General features: G+C 38.0%; 1 protein-coding gene across 11 annotated transcripts; it reads right to left on the minus strand.

Annotated features, from left to right (window-relative positions):
• Positions 1 to 2673: 2673 nt before the first annotated feature.
• Positions 2674 to 24758, minus strand: LOC111024675 (uncharacterized). Of its 11 annotated transcripts, none has more exons than XM_088119563.1 (5): positions 24501 to 24758; positions 9443 to 9549; positions 7801 to 7872; positions 5999 to 6070; positions 2674 to 5054 (listed from the first exon to the last, which is right to left on the minus strand). In XM_088119563.1, the coding sequence occupies exons 2-5, from the start codon at positions 9459 to 9461 to the stop codon at positions 2929 to 2931; spliced, it is 2289 nt and encodes a 762-aa protein (XP_087975689.1). In that variant the 5' UTR covers positions 9462 to 9549; positions 24501 to 24758; the 3' UTR covers positions 2674 to 2928. The 11 variants fall into 11 exon arrangements, with proteins under 11 accessions (XP_087975689.1, XP_087975733.1, XP_087975702.1 ...); XM_088119607.1 differs by lacking the exon at positions 9443 to 9549 and having other exon boundaries at positions 2674 to 4929; positions 5016 to 5054; positions 24501 to 24757; XM_088119576.1 differs by lacking the exon at positions 9443 to 9549 and adding an exon at positions 22311 to 22371 and having other exon boundaries at positions 5995 to 6070; positions 24501 to 24757.
• Between the last annotated feature and the right edge of the window lie 923 nt (positions 24759 to 25681).

The raw sequence follows: 25681 nt of genomic DNA on the forward strand, positions 1-25681 counted from the left end.
AAAACATAAAAATGAGGAGAAGGGCCACATTTCATAATCGGCCTTTAAAAAAGGCTACTCAGCCCAAAAACTCCTATAAATAGGCTTCCACCCCTCTTTTTTGACATCTTGAATCTTAGAATTATCAAATTGAATTGAGAGTGTTTACTTCCTTCGCTGTGCGCCCCCCCCCCCCCCCCCCCCCCCCAAAATATCGATTTCCTTGGTGTGGTTTAACTTAGGATCTCATATTTTACCCCCGGAGCATGCTTGTTTAATTGGTCACCAAACTCATGAAGTGTTTCCGACCTCGAGCATAGTGAGTATTCTGTTTGCTCAAAGTAATGACTTCAAAGGTAATCCATCTAACTCTTAGCCTTTCGGGTTGAACCACTTATACGATTGGGTTCAAGTGGCTTGTGGCTCGAGTAGTCCAATACGCTTGAGTTGTCGCGTATCATATGTACTTGCACCACAGGGCTTGAGTTTGACACTTATGGGATAAAATTCGAAATTCATCCAAGTTATAGAAACTCATTCGTGAATTCGCAAATTTCATAACTCAAGAGAAGTTTCTTTGAACTCGCCCAAGTTTTGCATGAATCTCGGACAAGTTTTCTTTGAACTTGCCTAGTTTTACATGAATTCTGGGACTATTTTCTCCGAACTCGCCCGAGTTTTACCAAAATAATCCTGATCTAATTTGCATTACTCTAGAGTGAGATTTATTCAATCTCAGGAGAGATTCAAGCTCAATATTAATGGTCATTTAATTTCAACGAACCTAAATTAAAAAAAAAATCAAGGGACTGAGATTTATGCAATATGGATTCAAGTCAGAGATTTATGCTCATTCTTATTTCAATGAACCCAAATAAAAAAAAATCACTCAAGATTAGAGTTTGTATCTCAATACCCATTCGAATATGAAGAAAGTGACGAATATCGAAACCGAAAAATAGGAGAAGAGAAAGAAAATCGAAAAATAATAGTAAAGATAGATACAAAAATGAGAAGGGACATAATAGTTCAAATCAAAGTTCTTGGTGCAATTACTTTTACACAATGGAAGCGAGGAATAATGTTATAGGAAAGAAATGGAAGTGAGGAATAATGTTATATGAAAGAAATGGAAGTAGGGAAGAGAAGAGAAGAGAAGTTTGAGAATGGAATATGTTGGAGGTAAAAATATGACCGACCACATGGCGAGATATGGTCGAGCTCCTTAGCTCACTTATGGTCGAGCTACTTAGCTCATCTACCATCGAGCTCCTTCACCTATGGTCGAGCTCCTAAACTCACCTATGATCGAGCTCCTTAGCTCACCTATGTTCGAGCTCCTAAGCTCACCTATGGTCGAGCTCCTTAACTCACCTAACGCCGAGCTACTAAGCTCATCCATAACTGACCCCAATCATTGTTGACCTATGGCCCAACATCTAACCGCCTTGTCGTAACGACCATAATGGATGTGTCCCTTTACTCCGCCTATAAAAGAATCTTCATTCCTCTAACTCATGTATGCAATTCTGCTCCGAGAATGACCTATTTGAGCTCGTGGCTATACTGATTTGAGCGTCGGAGTGTTTACTTTCTTTTTGCAGTTCCTACCTTGCATGAGCTCGCAGCTCGTTACCTCGACCATTTGCCACGTGGCCAACGTCGACAGCTCGGCATAATTTTGCATCAATAGAACATAAATAAATAAAAGAGAAAAGAGAGGAGAATGGAGAAGGGATATCACTACAATTTCTCAGTTCTTTTAATTTAATAAAATATTGATTTAGGTTGGAAAAAGAAAATTTGAAAGCTTAAATCATTTGAGCAAAGTGAGAACTTTTTTAGGTTATTTGTGTCAATTTTTCCTCAAACTCTTATATCAGACTCAGGACAATTTTGTGTTTTTATATGAGCTAACATGTCAGAAATTTTTTTTAGGTCAGAAAAGCAGGTTTTGAAATGTTAGATCATAAATCCAAAAACTATTTAGGTTAGAATGGTCAATTTCTCTAGGATAGAATAGAAACCCTTTTTTTTTTTTACAAAAATTGAATTATTTAGGCGCATTTGACCACGATTTTTAAAAACAAATTAGGTTTGTTTCTCACTTTTAGCCAAATTTCAAAAGGTAAAAACAAGCATTTTAGTGTTACAAATTTTCTTAGATTTTAAAAACGGTTTTAGGTAGTAACATAGATGAAAGTTGTGTTCGAGGCTTAATTTAAAAAAAGGAAAAAACAAAAAATAAAATAATTATCAAATAAATCTAATATTTTGAATTTCAAAATATATCTAGTTCTAGTTGGCTAATATTAATATTTAAACTATTGTAAGATCCATTTTCTTTTTAATGTGAGATTTTTAACATGCTCGTTTGAGTTTGTTAGACTATGATACCATATCGTGTCTATTATAAATCATTGTAAGATCCCTTTTCTTTTCGATGTGAGATCCTTAACGACTAATATCATAAATAGATGGTGTGAGTAATTAATAATTTTATAATAATCGATTTAAAAAAAAAAAGAAATTAATCCAAGCATAGTTCATTAGGTAAGTTACGTGCCACCATCTCTAAAATCAATGGTTTGATATTCCTCCCTTGGAATTGTCGAATGAAAAAAAATTATAATAATATAACCTAATGAAAATGATAGAATCTGTGGCATTGATTATTAAATAAAACAAATAACGAATGGAAAAGCATCAACATGATTTCATAAACTTGAGCACAAATTATACATTTACATTGGTAACAATTTACTTCAATTGCAATGTGGTAGCATACTTCACAAAATCATATGCCCCAAAATGAGGATAAAATGGTAAAAATCATAGATTTCATATCTCATTTTTTGAAAGAAAAAGAAAAGCAAGAAACTGTTCAAAATCCAAAACTCAAACCTTAGCAATGGAATAATAAACAAGCTGAAGTCATTAGAATGAAACTTAACCACCAGCTGCTGATGTTCCTGAAGACTCAGCCACATCTTCCAACTTCAATGTTATAGCAACTTCCTCAACTGTTTTGCCCGTTTCCACTCGACTCAGTCTCTTCAACCATACATCGTAGTCGACCATGTAGGGCGTTCCACAAAGGCTGTCCACATAATCAGCAAATGCCTTCAACAGAGCCGAAACCTCGCCCAGGCGCTGCTGAATTATCCGCTTCGCCCAGCTGGTTTCCCTCCACTGCAATGCAGATTCTATGGAGTCTTGTTGCTCGATCGATCCACCGCAAACGAAGTAGAGGAGATAAATTAAGCTCTCAGCATCTGAAGATGGGCAGAGCTTCCCATGTTGGAGAGCATGTGAGGATGAGAATTGTAAGTTCACGGCCGGGCTGTCCCGATCCTCCAAAACGGCGCGTCCCCAAGATATGGGAATGTATAAGAAACCATTTCTTGATTCTTGCACGTCTACAACGCGTATTATGTTCTCAGGACAGATATCACCATGCTGGACACTAGCTAGAGATGCACTTCTTAGAGCAGCTAGACAGTCTCTACAGCAACGAATCGCCTCTTCGGAGGAAAACGGGCCATCCCGAGCCACGATACATGAAAGTGGCTCGCCAACCGGTGATGTCAAAAGCACCGGTGTCCCACACCAGGGGTGATCACACCGGCCTCCCGATGTCTGCTTCTTACAGGGACCGGAATGTAGAATTCGACCAGAGGCAATTATTTCAGGTAAACATCTACTTGAAATGCCTTGCAGCTTCAAGATGTTGAGTACTTTTGTTTGCCTCTGTACTTGATACCAAAGACTCATATCCTCCCAAGACGGCTCGAGCTTTGACACGTGAGCACCGACATAAAGTGTCAACAACTCTGCAGGATAATCTACAGAAACAGCAGTGTATAGAGAACAGTTACTAACATCTACCAATGATCCCTGCACCTGAAAGCTCTTTTGCCCTTGTCTTTGATCATCAACTACCAATATTTCCCCCGGACGAAGCTTCAAACGGGATGCTTGGTTCTTGTACACATGATCATCCATCTGCTCAACTTCAACAATCTCTCCTGGATGATCATAAGGAACTATTGTATTTTCACTCTCAGAAACTCGAAACTCCATCCAACGCTTATGTAAACGCAAACTATGGTCTGATGCTAAAGAAGTAATGGGCTTTCTTGGCAGACCATGCCACTGGATGATGGAGTAGAAAGTTGCCAATAAGATCTGAAGAGTTCCCAAGTCTCCCCAGTTTGCATTTCCGAGTTTGTTCCATATACGGTCGACTGGCGAAACGCTTACTTGAGCATAATTTCTCATCCATTCAACTGCAGAATGGTAGGGGTTAGTTGAGTTAATGTCAAGTCTGCTAAGATCCCCGCCGAGTTTTACTACGCCACCATATTTTGAATCCAAAATAAAAATGGAAACAGAATCATTGGTGTTGATAGTACTGATTTTGCTTAAACTCCTAGAGATGAGTAAATGTAAACCATAAAAGAGAGCTTCACAAACAGCGCGAGCCGATAACTTCAGCTCGTCTTCTGATAATGCATTAGGCTTGAATAAAGTAAACTGCACCACTTGATCCCAACGAACTTGCAGCTCACCTCCAGCTCTAGAAATCAAACACAAACCTTGTAGTTCTCCTACCTTTCCCCTCGATATCGCCTTTTCAACGGTATAGAATTTGGATCCTAAGTGACGGGGGCAGGATATGAAGAAAGGCAAGGGTCCGCTCTTGTGCCAAAATGTGCGCCACAAACCGTTTATGATAGCATGAAAGAAGTCTTCAAGTGCAAGAAATTCGTCTTCTATTAGATCATCAGAGAAAGGTGAACATGGCATACGAAACAGTTGCTGAAACAAAACTCCTTCTAATGCCAAGTCCAACTGGCGAAGTTCCTCGATAGCAAACGGAGATGGAAAATTCGGTTCATCATCTGCCGAATGGGAGGAAGTGTTCTCCACAACCCAATCCTCAATACTCTGATTAAAGATTTCAAAATCAATCAGTTTTCTTTTATAGTCCTTCAGCACTTTATATGCTCTTCTTGAAACAGGAACAAACTTGCCTGACGTGGCAGTGCCAGATGGACTATGCCCAGATTGAGCTGCAATGAATGATAACCTTTATGTCAATGAGTTGTAAATATTGTAATATGAAATAGTGCTTCTCATAGAAGAAAATTGGCTAAATATATGTGTTTTAATCCGTAATGTTTGGGTGTTTTTTAAATTTACTCTCTTATTTGAAAAGTTTCAACTTAGCCCCTTAGATTTTCATATTTTATAAGTTTACTTTTCCCATTAATAAATGTTAAAAGTGAGTAATGATAAGCCTACATGACATGATATTTAGTGCATTGGCGTAAATTTAGAAGAAAAATTAGGCCAACTAAAAGAAAGAAAGTCAAAATTTGAAGGCACAATTAGAAGTTTTCCTCTCTTAGGTGGCTTAACTCCTTTAAACTTATGTGGGCTCACTAAGTATTACCGTATAAACTTATCATTAGCAAATTGTAACATTCACCAACAAAAATAGTGTAATTAAAAAATGTTAAAATGGTGCTAAAAAAATGTTAAAAGGTAAGGGATTAAATTGAAACATTTTAAATAATATAAACTACATTGAAAAAGTACATTATTTAGCCAAGAAAATATTGTGGCAGTATATATGAAAAATGAAAAGAAATGATCTCAATATCTATATTAACTCGATTTTTTTCTCTATACAACTATTCACAAGTTTATGTTACTAGCGTTGATCATTCACATCCTAATAGCAAGAAGACATTGTGAATCATATCTTAGCATCTTCGTGAATCAGTAATGCAGTTCCATAAAGATTAAGCTATCCATTCATAAATAAGGTTTAAATCCTATATTAGTCTTTCAACTTTCAAATTTATTCTGAGCCACTCCTCGGTTGCAAGGATTGGTAAAATAAGATTTTGATATGTTGAATATTATATTTGGATGTCAAATAACAATGAATACTAGCTTAGAATTTGCATAAATGGAAGATATAAAGTATGTAAAATCGACGCGTACAAACCAGAGTGCGATTTTCGAAAACTTCCATCCAGACTTTGAGCTGGAGACAAGTCTAAGCCATTTTGAAGAAAACCTGTACCATATTGATATGAGATTTGTGAGTATAAGAATGGTTATTGAAAAAACATGTAGTTGCTTACCCATTTCTCAGAATATTTAACAAATTCATGTGTACATGAAATATCTAACATAAATCATCTATAGAGACCATATAGAGCTCTGCACATGAGAAATATAGAAAAGAAAAGCAGGGGATTTTCAATTACAAAACCATCCAAAATTAAGGAGTTTAGCATTATTTTGAAACGAGTATACCGGTATTTTCAAAGCGTAAGATGCACCTCAAGGCGACAAGTCCTTTGACTACCTTAAAGTGAGAGGCGACAAAAAGGTGAGGCGTGAAGCGCCCCTTAATAAATAAATAAAAGTTATATATAGAACATAAATTTATATAGTAAACCTAGTTTAAAAGGATACATACTAAAATAGTGAATACATCAAAATGTTCAAAAGAAACATAAAATAACCAAATTATATTAGTTCCCAACATACAACATTAAGAAATAAGAATAAAAGTAAATGTAAAACATCAAATATCATTGTCATCCTCTAAATCTAAAGCCACATCTTCATCTTGGACATTCTCCTCACAATCTTCCATTTCAAATCCCAATTCTTCTTCGTCAATAACATCATCACTAACCACTTGTATACATAAATGAAAAGAAACTAATAAACAGTGAAGAAAGTAAAACCTTGCCGACACTCAAAACTTGCCGGAGAAGGAGGAAGGCGGTGGCAGTAGTGAAGTACAAAGGCTTTCGGGTGTGGGTCTTTTGATTATGGGTATTTGGCTATTCAGGGATTTTTTTTTTTAATACAACATGTGGAGTGGGGGATCGAACTCACAACCTCTTGGTTATAGATAATATGCCAATTACCACTGTGCTATGCTCGCTTTGGCGACTGTTTAGTTTTTTAGGGTTGCTTTTCATGTGATTTTAACAATATAACAAGAAAATTTAAATTTAAAAAGATATATATATATATACACGTGGGTCGCCTCATTCAAAGAGGCGCTTGCCTCGCCTTATGGTGATGGCGTGCCAAGGCAAGGTAAGGCAAGACACACAAAGTGAGAGCCCGATTGAAGGCACTCGCCTCAACACCATTCAAGGCGCGCCCAGGCAAAAATGTCTCAACCGTCACCATAGGCGAGTGCCTGGACACGCCTTGAAAACACTGAACTGCAGCCATCATTATTATGACCAAGATCCATGAGAAATAGACTTTATTTTTTGTTTCTTAGATCTCAAGTTTGTACCACCTATAAAACAGATCCTATTCAAGTAAGGTCGTTAGGACATCCCTTCACTGAGGAGAAAAAATTGCTTTGGTTGCATTTTGTTCATGTTCCGCTTTGGTCCATTTGGATGGAACAAAACAATAGGATATTTCACGATAAGGAACACCCTCCTCGCCACACCTTTGAATCTATAGTTCTTATGGGTTATCTCATGGTGTAAATGTTCCTCTCTTTTTCATCATTATAGTATTGCTTCATTGTTATCCAATTGGAGAGCATTTTTTGAATCCCCTCGTGGCCCATGGATTCTCCCCTTTTTGTATCTAATTTCATATCGGTAATAAAATTGTTCCTTCTCCAAAAAAAATAATTAAAAAAAGATTCTCTTAAACAACCTAGGAATTACATGTAGGCATATCATGAGGGTTCAATAAAAATAAAAAATAAAAAGGGAAAAAAGGAAAAAATAAAACAAAGCAATGGTTATCGGTACAAACCAGAAATGAACTTTCTAAAACTTCCATCTAAACTTTGCCCAGGAGATGTGTCCAAATTACCTTGCTCTAAACCTGAAAAAAAAATGCACTTTCAAGCTTAATGATTGCTTCCAAGTAGATCAAGGAAGAGATCAGCAACAAGAGAAGTCATATGATAGGCAAACCAGAAAAAGCAAAAGTGGAAAACTTCAAATGCATATTATGAACTTTTTTGAAAAAATAATAATTATAATTGATAGGAGACTAGAAACCTTTCATTCGAAAAGCAAACAAGTATAGAGGATGGTGAAAAAAGCCACAAAAAGGTTCCTCCAATAATCCATAGTATCCAGTTGACTTTATAATAATAAAGGAAATATAGTAACAAAAAGTATATTTGGAAATGAATAGATCCTTTTCTAGGTTGCTCCAAGGAAGATTTTTTACTAGCTTCCAAGCAAATTTCTAGTATGCCATCTAGTTGTTTGGATGATTATATCGCCTCTCTCGAAAAAGAGTTGGAATCGCTTTGAGAAGAAAGATTTCAAAGTAAACACTCTATTACCAAGAAGCTGGGTCTGTTGTTGAAGGACTACATAGCGAAGCTTGAGGATTTTGTATCTTTGAATCCTTCTTCGTCCAAGTAGGGGTTGGCACTTCTTTTGGTTGGCCTAAGTTTTTTTGGTGTCCCGAAGTTCTCATGCAGTTTTTGGACCTTTGGTTAGTGGTTTTTGGTTTTCTTAATTTTCATTCTTATTCACTCTAATTGTATTTCTCCTTGAGCTTGTACTTTTCTTGTTTTGATTTTTTCTATTTTTTCTTGCTCCTTCAAGGGCTTATATCCTGCGAAATTTTCATTTGTATTTATCGATGAAATGTTGTTTCTTCTATACCTTCTCTTCTTTTCTGCTTAGAGGACGAGCATTGGAGAATTAATCAAGATCAAATCACCTTCTAACTTTTTTGGTACAAATGTACCAGTGAGGTGAAGAATAAAGATGGGAAATGGGAATCCTTGGCCTGTTTCACATTTGCAGTACTAATACCCTCAATTGCCAAACTTCAGATAAATTACCTTCTCATTCTATATAGCTTTTGAGATATTCTTATTATAAGTCCACCTGGGAGGAGAGAGGCTAAAGAACAAAATATCCCAAACTTGTCTAACTGTCAATCAAGCTTATCTCTATGTTGTCCAGGACACTGACTCTATTAATGTCGTAAATAATTAACATTAAGCATTGGTGAAAACCGAGAGGGAATTTTTATTAGAATGTCAAAAGTCTGTTTTCTAATGCATAGGAAAGCTCCTTTTATAATAAGGGAGCTGGAAACTAGCAGTTAGGCTTATTACTAACTAACAGCTAACAAGAAACTAGCCGTTAGGCTTATTACCAACTAACATCTTAATCAAAAATATGCTTTACAAGACTACATCAGAATTCACCCCCTGAAGAATAAAACTCGTCCCCGAGTTATGTTGCCAAAGCAAAACCGTCCGGAGCTGCATAATGTGTCAAATCTGCTACATTAAATATAGGGCTGAAGTTGTATTCCGGGGGAAGCTCAATCTTGAAAGCATTAGGCCCACACTGTTGGATAATTGAGAAAGGACCGATTCTCTTTTCATTGAGCTTATGAAATTTCCCGGGTGGAAAACGACCTTTTCGTAAATAAATCATAACGAGGTCACCCGGTTTGAAATCATGTTGTCTTCGTTTGTGATCAGCCTATTGTTTGTACTTGGAAGTAGTAGCCTCCATATGCTCCCTGTTAATTTGAGAGAGTAAAAAATATACTCCTTGATTCAAACATGTAACTTAGGTCTTCTTATATAGGAGAATGACCTACTACAAACAAGAAAAGTAATAAACACCATAAAGACTGAATATCAACAATAAAGACTAAATATTGACAACTAATATTGACACCTAATATTTACACAAATATTAATAAATCCAACACTCCCCCTCAAGCTGGTTTGAAGATGTCGTCCATAGCCAGCTTGCTGATTAAATTGTCGAATTGTTTCTTTGGAAGTCCCTTGGTTAAAACATCGGCAATTTGCTCTGTTGTCGGAAGATAAGGGATACATATTGTACCTGCATCAATCTTCTCTTTAATAAAATGTTTGTCAACCTCGATATGTTTGGTTTGATCATTTAGCACTGGGTTATGAGCTATAGATATGGCAGACTTATGGTCACAATAAATTTGTATAGGTGTCGGCTGAGGAATCTTCAATTCTTCAAGTATCCTTTTGATCCATATACCTTCACAAATTCCATGAGCCAATGCTCTAAACTCTGCTTCAGTACTACTCCTGGCCACTACATTTTGTTTTTTGCTCCTCCATGTAACTAGGTTTCCTCCAACAAAGGAACAGTAACCAGAAGTAGACCTTCTGTCGGTAGTACTTCCAGCCCAATCTGCATCAGTATAAACTTCTACTTGGAAGTGGTTATTCTTTTCGAATAAAATACCTTTTCCAAGGGTTCCCTTCAAATATCTCAAGATTCTGTAGACAGCTTCAAAATGAGTTGGTCCAGGTGCATGCATGAATTGACTTACCATACTTACAGCAAATGCAATATCTGGTCGTGTATGTGACAGATAAATTAATTTTCCCACGAGTCTCTGGTATTGCTCTCTATCCTTTATTTCTTCTGCGTTTGCTGGTTGTAATTTCAAGTTAGGTTCAATAGGAGTTTCTGCGATCCTGCAACCAAGCAATCCTGTTTCTCCAAGTAAGTCAAGAACATATTTTCTTTGATTAACGAATATAACTTTCTTCGATCTTGCGAATTCCATTCCTAGAAAATATTTTAATGTTCCCAAGTCCTTGATTTGAAACTCACTTGCCAGATTTTTCTTGAGACCAGCTAGTCCTGCTTCATCATCACCAGTGAGAATAATATCATCTACATAGACAATCAGAATTGAGATTTTATTATTCTTAGAGTGCTTATAAAATATAGTATGGTCAGCTTGACTCTGGAGAAATCCATAACTCGATATGACTTTTCCAAATCGTTCGAACCAAGCTCTAGGAGACTGTTTGAGGCCATAGAGAGATTTCTTTAATCTGCAGATTTTATTCCAACCGAGTTCTTTTTCAAAACCTGGTGGCAAATCCATAAAAACTTCTTCCTCAAGGTTGCCATTGAGAAAAGCATTTTTCACATCAAGCTGGTGGAGAGGCCAATTTGAATTAACTGCAAGAGACAAAAGAACTCTAATAGAGTTAATTTTTGCAACAGGAGCAAACGTTTCCTGATAATCTATCCCGTAGGTTTGTGTGAAGCCTTTAGCTACCAATCTAGCCTTATATCTCTCGATGCTACCATCTGCATTACATTTTACGGTAAACACCCATTTACATCCCACTGGTTTCTTATCCTTTGGCAATTCTACAATCTCCCAAGTACTGTTGTGCTTTAGAGCATTCATCTCCTCCATGACAGCTAGTTTCCAATTTGGATCTTCTAAAGCTTCATGTATATTCCTTGGAACAAACAAATTAGTTATCCTAGATGTGAAGGCCTTATGACTATTCGATAGTTTTTCATATGAAATGTAGTTCGAAATAGGATATTTGGTACAACTTCGAACGCCTTTTCTAATGGCTATGGGAACATCAAGGTCAGAGACAACAGATGAATTATTTTGAAAATTTGAAGAAGAGGGATTACCAGACAATGTTGAAGAGGGAGGATTATCAGACAGTTCAGTTTCATTTCTCGGAGTCTCAGATTGGCTTTGTGAAGGAGTAACTATTTGATCTTGGTTCCTCTGATTGAATTTCCTTCTAGTATAAAACTTTAACTCAGAACTAGGATTCGCAAAATTGTTTTGTAGTATTTCTCCCCCTGATTGGATAGTTTCTATGCTTGGCATCGAAGGATTAGTAAAATCCAAATAGGTAGGACTAGGAAGGGGAACAGAAATATCCCAAAAATTATCTTCCAAATTCATTTTCTCCCCCTGAAGAGAATTTTGGGTAAAATATGGTTGATTTTCTAAGAAAGACACATCCATACTCACAAAAAAAAAATTTTGTCTGAGGATCAAAACATTTGTAACCTTTTTGACCTGAAGCATAGCCTAAGAAAACACATTTAATAGCGCAAGGGTCAAGTTTCGACCTGAAATGACTAGGAGTGTGAACGTAAGTAGTACACCCAAAAACTTTGAGAGGTAGATCAGAATATATGTGGGATGTTGGAAACATATTTTTAAATGACTCAATGGGAGTTTTGAAATTTAAAACTTTAGTAGGCATCCTATTTATTAGGTAGGTCGCTGTGAGAATCGCTTCCCCCCATAAATATTTTGGAACATGCATAGAAAACATTATAGCACGTGCTACTTCAAGTAAATGCCTATTTTTTCTTTCAGCAATTCCATTTTGTTGAGGAGTATCCCGACAAGTAGACTGATGAACCATACATTTTTCTTTCAAACATGTTAATTTGAGAGAGTAAAAAATATACTCCTTGATTCAAACATGTAACTTAGGTCTTCTTATATAGGAGAATGACCTACTACAAACAAAGAAAGTAATAAACACCATAAAGACTGAATATCAACAATAAAGACTAAATATTGACAACTAATATTGACACCTAATATTTACACAAATATTAATAAATCCAACACTCCCGAACGTCCTGATGTAGTTGTACAATACGTTCTGCCATTTGCTCAGCTTCTACATTAATATCAACATAGGAAGGTATGTTAGTAAGATCGACGGTTAGACGGGGTAATTTAGTGTAAACTACCTCAAATGGAGACTTCCCTGTGGTTCGATTTTTCATGTGATTGAAGGCGAACTCAGCTTGCGCAAGAGCAAGGTCCCATTGTTTTGGTCGGTTGCTAGATAGACACCGAATGAGATTACCCAAAGTGCGATTTGTTACCTCTGTTTGGCCATCAGTTTGGGGGTGGCTAGTAGTGCTGTACTTGAGGGAAGTGCCAAACTTACGCCATAGTGTGCGCCAAAAATAACTAAGAAACTTGACATCCCTATCAGACACAATTGTCTTAGGAATGCCATGTAGCCGAACAATTTCTCTAAAAAATAGGTTAGCAACGTAAATCGCGCGGAGGTCTTTTTACATGCTAAGAAATGGGCCATCTTACTGAATTTGTCCACTACTACAAGCACGGAGTCAAATCCACGTTGAGTTTTTGGAAGGCCAAGGATGAAGTCCATCGAAAGATCTTCCCAGATGGATACCGGGATTGGAAGTGGTGAGTAAAGACCGGTATTTTGAGCTTGGCCTTTATTCGTTTGGCATATGAAGCATCGAGATACATAACTAAGAACATCTCGACGTAGTTGGGGCCAATAGTACCGAGAGGATACTAAATTGTATGTCTTGTCCCGGCCAAAATGACCAGCTAAACCACCAGCATGTAATTCTTTAATAAGAGCTTCTCGTAGGGAAGTTCGACGGATACACAAGTGGTCCCCCTTAAAGAGGTACCCATCTAGTAAATGAAAGTCTTTTGTGTTACCATTATTTGTACAGTGGGTCCAAATATCTTTGAAGTCATCATCAGATTCATAGGTGCGTGGTAAGCTTTCAAAAGCTATAATTTCCCCTTGTAGGATAGTTAAAAGTGTCCCTTTCCTACTCAAAGCATCAGCGGCTTTATTGATAACGCTTGATTTATGTTTGATCACAAAATCAAATCTTTGAAGAAAAGAGAGCCATCGAGCATGCATTCGGCTGATGTGCTTCTGTGTATTTAAGAACTTCAAAGAAAAATGGTCAGTGAATAGAATAAACTCCTTATTAAGGAGGTAGTGCTCCCATTGCTTAAGGGCACGAACTAAGGCATATAATTCTTGCTCATACGTGCTCCAATTTTGGCGGGAAGGACTTAATTTTTCGCTAAAATATTCAATGGGGTGGTTATTTTGGGATAAAACAGCTCCTATTCCGATTCCTGAGGCATCTACGCTAACTTCAAAGGGTTGAGAGAAATCGGGTAGGGTAAGGACAGGATGTTCTACTAATTTCTGTTGGATGGTCTGAAAACTGTCAAGTTGACTAGGTCCCCAACAGAATTTCCCCTTTTTTAAACAATCTGTTAAGGGTGCAACCAATGTACTGAAGTTACGTATAAATTTCCGATAAAAAGATGTTATTCCAAGAAAACATTGTATGTCTTTGACAGTTGAAGGAATAGGCCAAGTGGAGATAGCTTGAGTTTTCTTGGGATCCATTTTTACTGTGTTTTGGCCAATAATAAACCCTAGGAATGATAACTCAGTGGTGAAGAAAAGACATTTCTTAAGGTTAATCACTAAAGCATGCTCGTGTAATGTAGAGAAAACTAGTTTAAGATGATTTATATGGTCGTTTTTTGTTTTACTATAGATGAGTATGTCATCAAAATAAACTACAACAAACTTATTGAGAAAAGGAAGAAAAACCTGATTCATAAAACGCATGAAGGTGCTTGGAGCGTTAGATAGGCCGAAAGGCATGACCAACCATTCGAACAAGCCTTCATTAGTCTTGAACGCCGTTTTCCATTCATCACCTGGTCGAATCCGGATTTGATGGTAGCCGCTTTTGAGGTCTATCTTGGAATAGATAGATGCACCGCCTAGTTGATCAAATAGATCGTTGATACGTGGGATAGGGAACCGATACTTGACTGTGATTTTGTTAATCGCCCGCCAAGTGCCGTACTTTTTAGGTGTAAGTAAAGCGGGAACGGCACAAGGGCTTAAACTGGGCTGGATATGCCCTTTGTCGAGTAGTTCTTGTATTTGATCATGTAGGATCTTATACTCACTCGGGCTCATACGGTAGTGGGGAAGATTGGGGAGGGTGGCACCGGGTAAAAGGTCGATTTAGTGTTGAATCTCTCGGATAGGTGGCAGGTATGTGGGGGAAGTGGTGAGGGACGGGTATTGGTCTAATAGACTTTGAACATTAGTCTCCATTATAGCAGGGGTATGTTCACTGTCGTTCTCAAAGTGTTTAATTACCAAGCCAAGGACTGGTCCATCCTTGTTGGACAAAAGATGTTTTCCTTTAGAAAAATAGAAGAGTTGGCCTTTGTCCTTGGGTTTTGAAGTATGAGAACCCGTTAAGGGTAATAGAACAACTGTTTTTCCCATCCAGGAAAATTCGTATGCATTATCCCTGCCTTTATGTGTTGCTTGAGTATCAAATTGCCAAGGTCGGCCTAATAGGACATGACAGACGTCCATGTCAATAACATCACAAATTATTTGGTCTTTGTAGTTGTTTCCTATAGAAAGGGGTACGGTACATATACTCGTAACCGGTGCCTCTCCTCCTTTTTTGATCCAGCTGATCTTATATGGTGTCGGATGAGGAGAGGTTTTTAAATTGAGAGCTGTCACCAGTTTGCTAGAAACGACATTTTCTGTGCTACCACTATCAATGATAACATTACATACCTTACCATTGATTGTGCAACGGGTTCTAAAAAGGCAATGACGTTGAGGAAAGGAGTCTGTTTTGGGTGTGAGTAAAATTCTTTCAAGAACGCAAGACAAGGGTTCTCCGTCATCAGGTTGTAGGAACAATCTTTCATCACACTCTTCTTGATTTAACTCGGGACTATTGTCCTCGGCTTCGTCCAACAAGTGGATACCTCTTCGTTGTGGGCAGTCATTAGATAGATGTCCTATTTGCCCACATCTGAAGCATTTCCCTAGTGGGACAGCTGTAAGCATTCCCAGCTTTTTTGGTCATGGAGGTTTCGTTGACTTTGTTATCCTCTGTTGGCTTGGCCCTAGAAGTAGAAGCAGTGGTTTGGTTAGTCAATTTATCAGGTGTAGGGATTACCTTTTTGGACGAATCAGAGAAAGTGCGCCGCTGGTACTGATTCTTGTAGCGATTAGTGACTTGTTCTTCTATAGTGACAACTGTGGCAATGGCTTCATCGAGGTATCCAATAGGCTGGATTTGGAGCCGCTCCTTGATGTCTGCTCGGAGGCCGCCAATGAATCTTGCCACTTGATATTGGTCATTTTCACCTAGATTGGTTCTTGCTCCTAATCTATGAAATTCCTCTGTATATTCCGCAATGGATCTGGTTCCTTGCGGCAGTTGTGGTATTGATTATAGAGGATCTGCTCATAATTGATGGGAAGAAACCGAGTTCGCATCAATTTTTTCATTTTTTCCCACGTCCGGACGGGGAGTTTGCCAAAACGTTGGCAATTTGTCTCTAGTTGCTCCCACCAGGCTGAGGCTCCCCCTTTCAATTTGAGTGCAACCAATTTGACTTTCTTATGGTCAGGGGTGTTCATATACTCAAAAAAAAATTTCGACGTTCTTGATCCATTCAAGAAATCCTTCAATATCAAGTTTCCCATCAAAGATGGGTAGGTCAACCTTCATTTTATAGTCTGAAGGTTCTCTTCGATTGGGATGATCATACCGATTGCCATACGGATGAATCTTCCAAGGAGGAATGTCATCTTCATCGCTTGAAGAATTGACCATCAAAGCTCTGTTTCGATGAGGACCATGCTGTCTATAGGCGGGATTATAAAATCGGCGGGTTTCTTGGGTTTTCCGGTTGGAGGGAAACATGTCTGGAGGTATACCATGATAATCAGTTGGTAAATCATGGTCAGGGTTGTGGCAACAGACCTGTTGCAGAGGGGAATAAGGAAGTGGTAGGTGTTTGAGGGAGGGATCTTGAAGTGGGATGGTTTCTTGACGTAATCTTGAAGTTGTTTGCTTAGCGTTATCATCAATCTTGATCCTCTTGTCACGCGCCTCCTTCCCTTTGTTGTTTCTTTGTTGTTCTTGATGCAGATGAATGTTATCCAATTTATCAACGATTGAAAACAGTATCTGACGGATCTCAACCACATTCCTTTGGAGTGTTTCAAAAGCTCCTTCAACCACCATTAATCGGTTAGTTGAGGTTCGTGGAGAGAGGGCGGACATTTCTTCCGTCTCTTTGTCGGCCAGGTGAGAATCTCCAACAGCTGGATTAGGTTTCTTTCCTGCCATTGAAAGCCCAAGATTTTCGGTGCTCTGATACCAATTTGGTGAAAACCGAGAGGGAATTTTTATTAGAATGTCAAAAGTCTGTTTTCTAATGCATAGGAAAGCTCCTTTTATAATAAGGGAGCTGGAAACTAGCCGTTAGGCTTATTACTAACTAACAGCTAACAAGAAACTAGCCGTTAGGCTTATTACCAACTAACATCTTAATCAAAAATACGCTTTACAAGACTACATCAAGCATAGAAGGTGTTGATGCTGGCTCGAGTCAGTGGCCGAGCCAAGGTGATAGCTAGGTGCTATTCCAGCTGATGAAAAGAGGAAGAGCTGGTGTTTGGACCATCAGTGTGGTGCTCACTCAACACATCCCGATGCTTAAGTCAGACAAGAGTTTCGGTGCCAAGTTGAGCAAAAAGAAGGGTTTAGAATTAAATATCTCGAGTGCAGGGCTTGTACTATTTACAGAGGAAGTTGATTAGTCTTTCTAGTCGTCTGGCGCGCCAATTCCACCACCAATCTCGATGATATTCAAGATTTTGGGCGATATTATCTCTAAGATTTGTGGAGGCATTGTAATGTCCAAAGTTGGGACTGCACATCTCAGCTCGGCAGATAAAGAAGGCTGTTTTTTTTTAACAAGATACTAACTTTTTATTGAAGATATGAAAAGGAACAAAATGTTCAGCGATATAAACTCTCGAAAGAGTGAAGAGAAATACAGAAAACTAAAAATAGTTAAAACAATTACAAAGGGCTAATAAAAACACCCCAATTATTAAAAATAAGAACAGGGGAATAATTCTGTTAGGCCCCCAATTATAAATACTTACCATAGAAAGGGCAAAGGGGTAATTGTGGGGGGAGAGGGCCCTAACGGCCAAGAGAGAGAAGTGGGGACCAGTGGGAACATGTAAGGGAAAGGGTCGTCGCCTATAAGGCCAGAGGAATGTTGGGATGAGGGGATCATTCTAGACTTTTGTGCTTTTGCAGCTTTTGTTTGTAGGGAGAGATTACCCACCCTCTCGGATTGGTGGGTCTGTTTTGTGCCTACGGGCTCGTTGTTCTCGCTTTGTATTGCCTACGGACTTAATCGAAAGGAGTAAAAGCAGTAGTGGGGGGCTGTTACCTCACAAATTCGAAAAGGAATCCAAAAGAGAACACCAATGAGAGGCCTTGAACTTAGCAGAATTAAGACAATCAAGTACCGATCTGTGCTTTCCTTCAAAAATCCTCAGATTTCTTTCAAACCATAATTCTGAAAGAAAACTTTTCACAGCATTAATCCACAAAGCTCGTCATGGGAGAAGGATGAAGTGTTCCACATAACAGTTGAGGCAAGTTTGCTTCTGCCTTGTAGTCCAAAGCCCAGTCAATCCGAAAAAATTGAGAAAAAAAGAGAGGACCACCCAATAGCAGCATAGGGACAATGGAAAAAAATATGGTTCAAATCTTCCCCATTTTCCTTACAAAGAACGCACATAGATGGCAGCAAGGATGAAGAAGGAAGCTTTTTCTCAATAACATCTGCAGTATTAAGCTTACCTTGAAGAAGAATCCAAGAAAAAACATTAACCTTTCTTGGACACTTTGATTTCCATAATGCAGCAAAAGGGTCCTTGGGCATTGGAGAATCAATATGCAATTTGCTTAGAGAGGAAACAGAAAACGCCCCTGAAGACTCCAACAACCAAAGACGTTGGTCAGCCTCAACACTAACTGAAACCGTACTTAAAATGGCCAGAAGATCAACAAATTCAGCTAACTCAATGTCTTTTAACGATCTCCTTAACCCAACTTGCCAAGAATGAGTATTATGATCCCAAAATTTTGACACTTTGCCGAGGGGGAGAGGAGAAAGTTTGAAAAGATTATGGAATCTAACCTTTAGGGGATTATTAGCAATCCAAAGAGAATGCCAAAACAGAATTTGGCTGGCACAACCAAGTTTAAAGCAAACAAAAGAATCGACCAAGCGCCATTGTTTCGAAATGTTGCTCCATGGGCTGCGCTTGCAAATGGACGAGATAGGGTATGTGAACCAGCCAAGAGAATCTGAATCGTAGATGCTCTCCACAACCTTCCTCCAAAGAGAGTGAGGTTCACTGCCGAACCGCCAGCCCCATTTAGCGAGAAGTGCATTATTACGTCTTGTAAGACCACCAATACCCAAACCACCATCTTCAAGGTTCTTGGAGGTAATCTTCCAGTTAACTAGATGCTTCAAAGGACCTTTGGAATTTCCTTCCCAAAGGTAATCCCTCATGGCTTTCTCAATTTACTTACTAATTACTGGGGGCAGTTGGAATAAAGACATAAAGTACGTTGGAAGATTAGCCAAAACAGAGTTACACAAAGTCAATCGTCCTCCTAGAGAAAAATTATAACGTTTCCACCGATCTAACTTTTAGCAACCTTTTCTACAACCGGATGCCAAAAATCAACACTCCTAGGGTTTCCACCTAGTGGTAGACCCAAATACAGTAGGGGAAAAGCAGTAGCCTTGCAATTTAGAGAGGAAGCCACCTGATGGATCCGAGAATCTGGAATATTCACTCCACACAAAGCTGATTTGTCCCAATTAACTGCTAGACCCGAAAGCCATTTGAATGCTCTAACTGTTCTTATTAAGTTGAGAAGCATAGTGTCGTCGTCCTTGCAAAAAACCAATGTATCATCAGCAAATTGTAGGTGAGAGATATGAAAATCCTGTCTTCCAACCAAGAAACCTTCAAAAGAGCCATTAGAATAGATGCTGTCAATCAGACTACTGAAAACGTCACTAACAAGAAGGAAAAGAAAAGGAGAAAGAGGATCTCCTTGTCTTAAACCTCGTGAAGCATCAATCCTCCCTTTAGGCCTCCCATTGATGAATATGGAGAATTTAGTATCCCTTACACAACCATTGATCCAACTGATCCACCTCTTCCCGAATTGTTTCTGACAAAGAACATCCTCAAGGAAACTCCAATCTATTTTATCAAAAGCCTTTTCGAAATCGAGTTTCAGCAGCCAACCACTCTTCTTTCTTACTTGATAGTCATGAACCACTTCGTTTGCAATCAAAATAGGGTCTAGAATGTTCCTTCCTTCGATGAAGGCGCTTTGATTAAAGGAAACTGAAGACGAAATCACCTTCTTAAGCCTTTTGGCTAAGACTTTTGCAAGGATCTTATAAGTGGAAGTAGAGAGGCTGATTGGCCTGAAGTCCTTAATTCTTGCAGCACTTACTTTCTTAGGGATAAGACAAATGAAGTTTTCTTTCAAGCAGGAATTGATCTGACCATTACGATAAAATTCATGAAAAAATCTGATGAAATCGTGCTTTAGGTGAGCCCAGAATCGTAAGAAAAATTCAGAAGTGTATCCATCCGGACCGGGAGCTTTATTCTTACCAAGAGCTTTCAATGCCGACCATATTTCTTCTTCTTCAAAATGTCTCACCAACCAAGATCTGTTTTCCCTTGAGATGGGGCGCCAATTGATGCCTCTAATAGAAAACCGTTGAGTAGGAATTCGAGTATAGAGTTTTTCGAAAAAACCAAGGATTTCAGCCTCAATCTGGATTCAAGAGAGGGATACCATTACTGTCTGAAAGTTCCATAATCATGGCCTTTCTTTTCCGTGCAGCTAGATAACGGTGAAAGAACTTAGTATTCTCATTGCCTTCCTTCAACCAGTGAACTTTGCACCTTTGTATTAAAATGCGCTCTTCCACAATAAAGAAATTTAATAGATCCTTCTGGAGAGAAAGCCTTTAAGTCCTTTTCCTCTTCTGTCAGGCCTGTTAGAGTATAAATATTAGTATATTTTATATTCTTGTATTAATATTAATTTGTCCTTGGTCCTTTGTCCTTTACTTTCTCCCTGGAACCTTAGTTTCTACATGGTATCAGAGCTCTAGGTTTCTTGCCCATTAGGATAAACATTAGGGTTTTGTGCCCATTAGGGTTTTGTGCACATTGGGGTCTTATCCCTCAGGGTTTTGTTCATTTCTATCCAACTCAACTCACTACTACCGCCGCCGCCATTTGCTGATTTGCCAGCGCTGCTGTTTTCCAATTGTTGTTCGTGGGTTTCATCTCGCCGCCAATCGCCGTCGCCATCGCCGTGTGCTTTCGTCACCGCCAGTCGCCACCCGTCGCCTTCGCTCCTCTGGTTGTCGTGGGGTAGCACTTAGGGTTTCTGGGTTCAAAAAACACCTAATCCGGTTTGGTTCCAGCAATTTGACTCATCTGTTTTGTTTGGTTTGGGTGGTTTGGCCTGGTTATGTCGTTTTGTTCAAATAAGTTCGTTTGTTTGTTATGGCCGAGAAGAAATCAATCGTAACTTCTGAGGTGATCCCAATAATATCAAAAAACACAGAACACAAGTTGAATGGAGCACGAATAGATTATTTGTCTAACAAGTTGGGCATGATTAATATATATGCACCAACTTGAGAGGGAGTGTTAGAAACATATTAGTATATTTTATATTCTTGTATTTAATATTAATTTGTCCTTTGTCCTTTACCTTCTCCTTATAGGATTAGGTCAACCTTGTATATTTGTCTATATATATAGACTTCAGTAATGAGAATAAGAATAATCGGGTTCTCTGAAACCTTAGTTTCTACAAAGCCAAAACACTCCTCTTTTATGTCGAGGTTGGTGATATCTTGAAGAAACTTAGCCGATTTTTCCTGCTTCTCTTTGTCTTTCTTGGCATTCCACTGTATGAGAGGTGATTTTAAATTTCTGAGTTTGGAGTGAAGAACAAAACCAGCCCATCCATAAGTCGTATCTGCTGAAAGCTTCGATGTAATTAAATTCGTACATTCTTTATCCTTCAACCATGAGTTAAAGAAGTGAAACGGGCTAGGGCCCAAGCAAAATCCCCGCTTCCAAAACAATTGGGAAATGGTCTGATGTGATCCTATCACCACGTGAGGATCTAGAATTGGTGAAGAGGTCCTCCCATCCTTTAGAGATGAAAAACCTGTCCAACAAAGAATGGATTGAGTCATTTCCAGCTTTGGACCATGTAAACTTACCATTAGATAAAAGGAATCTCCAGAACTTCCAGAGCTTCGATGGTAGAGTTGAAGTTCTTCATTGCTTTAGATATTCGAACACATGAAGATCTTTCCGTTGTCCATCTGATAGCATTAAAATCCCCTCCAATGCACCAGCAGTTCCCTACATAGCATGCTAAATCCAGCAGCACAGTCCAAAAGGACTTTTTTTCCAAGTAGTCTGTAGGTCCATAAACATTAGTTAACCATACATCGGTTAAGCTGGAAAAAGATATACAAATGGAAATTGAGAAACTCCCTTCCAGTACTTCCTTTACTTGAATTTTGCTCTCGTCCCACATGGTGAGTAACCCCCCAACTTTTCCACAAGAATTCAAAGAAGCCCAACCAACATCGTTGGAACTCTAGAGGGACTTGATTATCACGTTATCCATAGCTTGCATTTTTGTTTCTTGAAGAAAGATGACATCAGGGCAAAGAGGCTTAACAAAATTCTTCACCTTAAAACGCTTGTTCGAATTACTGATGCCTCTGATGTTCCACGAGATGATTTTCATTATTCTTCAAAAAAAGGTATCAGAGACATAGTTAACCAGTTTCTCCGTTTGACAAAGGGAAGTGCCACGTGTTTTCAGAGTTGAAGAACAGAATTGTAGGTACCATAAAGCTAAGTGCTACAGAGTCAAACTCGATCTCTTTTTAAAGAACTTTTCAGTTACATTCTAGTGGTTCTTTTCGAGTTTGACATTTACAACATAAACATTATAGTGTCATCTTTCATACTCTACTTTTTACAATCTTCTTTATTTAATTCAGTCTTGTTACATAAAAAGAGTCATTGTTTTCTTCTTTTCATAAGAAACAAAGGAATTCACAAACAGACACCACAGTCAACAAGAATAGCCTAAACGACAAAGGGACAACATAACCTATCGATCCCTCTAGGTTAATCATAACTTAACAACCTTCACTCAAAGAAAACTTTCAAAACTACTTGGAAAGCAAAGAAATATTCCTCTCTTAAGTTCCAAATTCCTAAGACATCACACTTGAGAGGGATGGAAGCATTTTTCCAATTTGCAAGATGAAAACCTCCTTCTAGAACTCAAGGATATAGTTGTACAACCTATAGAACAAATCTTGTTCAAGTAAGGTCACATGGGAACCTGCTAATCTTGGACCTTTCTGAAAATTTCAAGCCCTCAGTTGTATGTATATCATTAGCCTTACCCATGCTAAATCATGTTTTATTGCTTCCATTTATCTTTGGTTTCTCCCAATTTCAACATCACTTTTAGGAAATGTTAATGATAGTTGTTGTTGTTGATACTCTTGCAAGGTTTTCAAGGGGAGAATGTGGTGTCTTCATCCAATAATAGTTGCCTAAGTCCTCCCAGTCCATTGCCCTCTTTGATCTAGGAAGTCATGGTAAGTGAAGGCTACTAAAAAGCTTAGGTATTTTTTCCTAGTTATTGACATGGGAGAGGATCAACACTAATCACATAATTCAAAGGTTTGCCTTTATTTACCATTATGTAGGAATATGATTGAAGTCAACGTGAGCATAACTCAGCGGTTAAGGCATCTACTCTTTCCCTTAAGTTCGGAGGTTCAAATTCTTACCCCAATATTTGTCGTACTAAATCAAAAAGAATGTGATTGAAGATAAAAATCATATGCTCCCACCCATGCTTTTCTATAAGAAGTACTTTGCACAATCTTTACTGGTTTTGGGATGAGCCTTTATCCTAATTCCAACTGCAGAGACTTATTGGAGAGTTCTTGCATTGGAATCCACCGTTTTGGGTCTCTACTTTTGCGAATTTTCATGACGTTCCATGTTTTCTTTGCCTTTTCCATAACCTAATACAACTAACAATTATTGCCGGACGATGGAAAAATTAGCAGACAGCTGGATTCCACTGTAGGTACAAAAAATAACAGGGAATTAAAATTTTGGTCCATAGTTTCCCCATGGTCCTATAGTTTTAGAAGTTTCAATTTAGTCTTTATGAGTTGAAGTTAGTCTCAATTTGGCCCCAATAATTTGGTTAAACTTCACAAGTCATCCCTAGATTGTGTTTAATCTACCTGTTAAGTTCATTTATTTTCTTCGATTTCTATACCAAAATTAAAAACATGCGATCACTGTCATGCAAAAAAGAAGGAGGTGCGAATTACCGATAACGATAATGGTGGGGATGATTTGTAAAGTTTTATTAAACCATGGAGCCTAGATTAAATCTTTTAGGACCATAGAGACCAAATTAAAATATTTAAAACAAATACGAAGCCAAGCCTAAACCATAGACATGAAATTGAAATGAAACCTGACCATGGAGAATGAATTGAAACCTTTAAAACCACGTCAACCGAACTAAAACCAACGAGAGCACCAAAATTGTAATTTAACCAAAAAAACAATATAAAAAGATCTAGAAATACCAAATTTAGAAAAGGGAAAGACAAGAATAAACAAAGATAGATTCAAACTTAAATGCGAGAATGAAGGAAGAGATACAATGAATCTGTAAAACCCAGATAAGAAATCAGCGTTATTCTTCCCCTTTTCTTCGCATTATTATAAAAATAGATATAAATAAACAGCATTAGGAGTGGTAAGTGGAACAAGTGAGAAGAGATTCCATTTTGGAAGCAACGTAGAAATGGAAATGGGAGGAATAATTAACCTGTGTTCATGGCGAGAAGTGGGGAGAAAGCAATGTTGTAAGTGGAAAATCACATGGATTTGTTGAAAAAGGCAATGCCAAATACAAGCTTTGGAACATTTCTTGTTCTTTTTGTTGTTGTTGAAGTTGAAGATTTTGTGGTGAATGGTGATGGGGAAGCACGCAGGAGTCGCTGAGAGAGAAAACAGAGAATGGAAAGAAAAAGGGAACACAGCTCTCGAGACTGAAAAGTAAGCGTGGCTGTGGCCATTGTTGAGTCGCCAAAAAGTTACTCATCCAACCAACCAAATAAAATAAAAAAAAAAAAAAAAAGAAGAAAACAGGGTCCACCTGCTCACTCCTCTAGTTCACCCACCATCACGCTTCTTCCTTATTCCTACCACCTGTCTCCACCCGCGCGTGATCTGCACGCGCTTCTCCTCACCTGTTGTTTGTCACTGGTCCATTATCCATATTCTTTTTTTATATCCAAGGGTAAGTTAGATTTTCCTCCTCCATTGTGTCTGATGGTCATCCACCACCAATCTGATGTTTTTTTAAAATCTAGAGACTTGTTAGACACAATTTAGAGTAATGGACATTAATTTTAAAAAATGTTGTATAGGTTGGAACTTATTCGACGTTTTTGAAGTTCGAAGACCTACCGACTTCAAATTTTTAGGAATAAACCTTCTCATTTAAGGTCTTGATAATGATTTTTGTTTTTTGTTTTGTGTTTAATTTTTAGTTTTCTGTTTTAAAAAAACAAAACTCTTATATGTTTGGTTTTTTTTTTTCCCTTTTTGTTCTGAATAGCCCTTCTCAAGGATTGATTTTTACTTACATTTTTCGAAACTATGTTTTCTAATGTTTGCTCTTCATTGTTCCTCCGTTCAGTTTTTAGATTTCTCTCTAAATTATTTTTTTTCTCTTTCTCTTCTGTAACTATGAGTATTTTTTTTTCATTCTTCCTAAATTTTAAGAGAGAAGAGAAAGAGAGAGAGAAGGGTGAGAGAGATGGAGAGGGAGAGAATGAGTGGGAGAGAGAGAATTTCAAGAACGAATTAATTTATTTATTTTGTGAAATAATTTAATTTATTAAAAATCTATTTATAAAATGAATAAATTTCCTAAATTATTGAATTAATTTTGAAGGAATGTTTGTCAATTTTTGAAGTGAATAATTTCAAATATTTTGAAAT

This window comes from Momordica charantia (assembly GCF_013281855.1).
Source record: "Momordica charantia cultivar OHB3-1 chromosome 1 unlocalized genomic scaffold, Mcharantia_2.0 BLBB01000001.1, whole genome shotgun sequence".
NCBI classification, from domain to species: Eukaryota; Viridiplantae; Streptophyta; class Magnoliopsida; order Cucurbitales; family Cucurbitaceae; genus Momordica; species Momordica charantia.

Bases quoted from the DNA above. Each gene is read 5' to 3' on its own strand.
- LOC111024675 (XM_088119563.1), bottom strand. The intron at 6,071-7,800 runs GTTTGTACCGAT...AATATGGTACAG, and splicing joins TTTTAGAAAGTTCATTTCTG to GTTTTCTTCAAAATGGCTTA. The intron at 5,055-5,998 runs GTTTGTACGCGT...CATTCATTGCAG, and splicing joins TTTTCGAAAATCGCACTCTG to CTCAATCTGGGCATAGTCCA.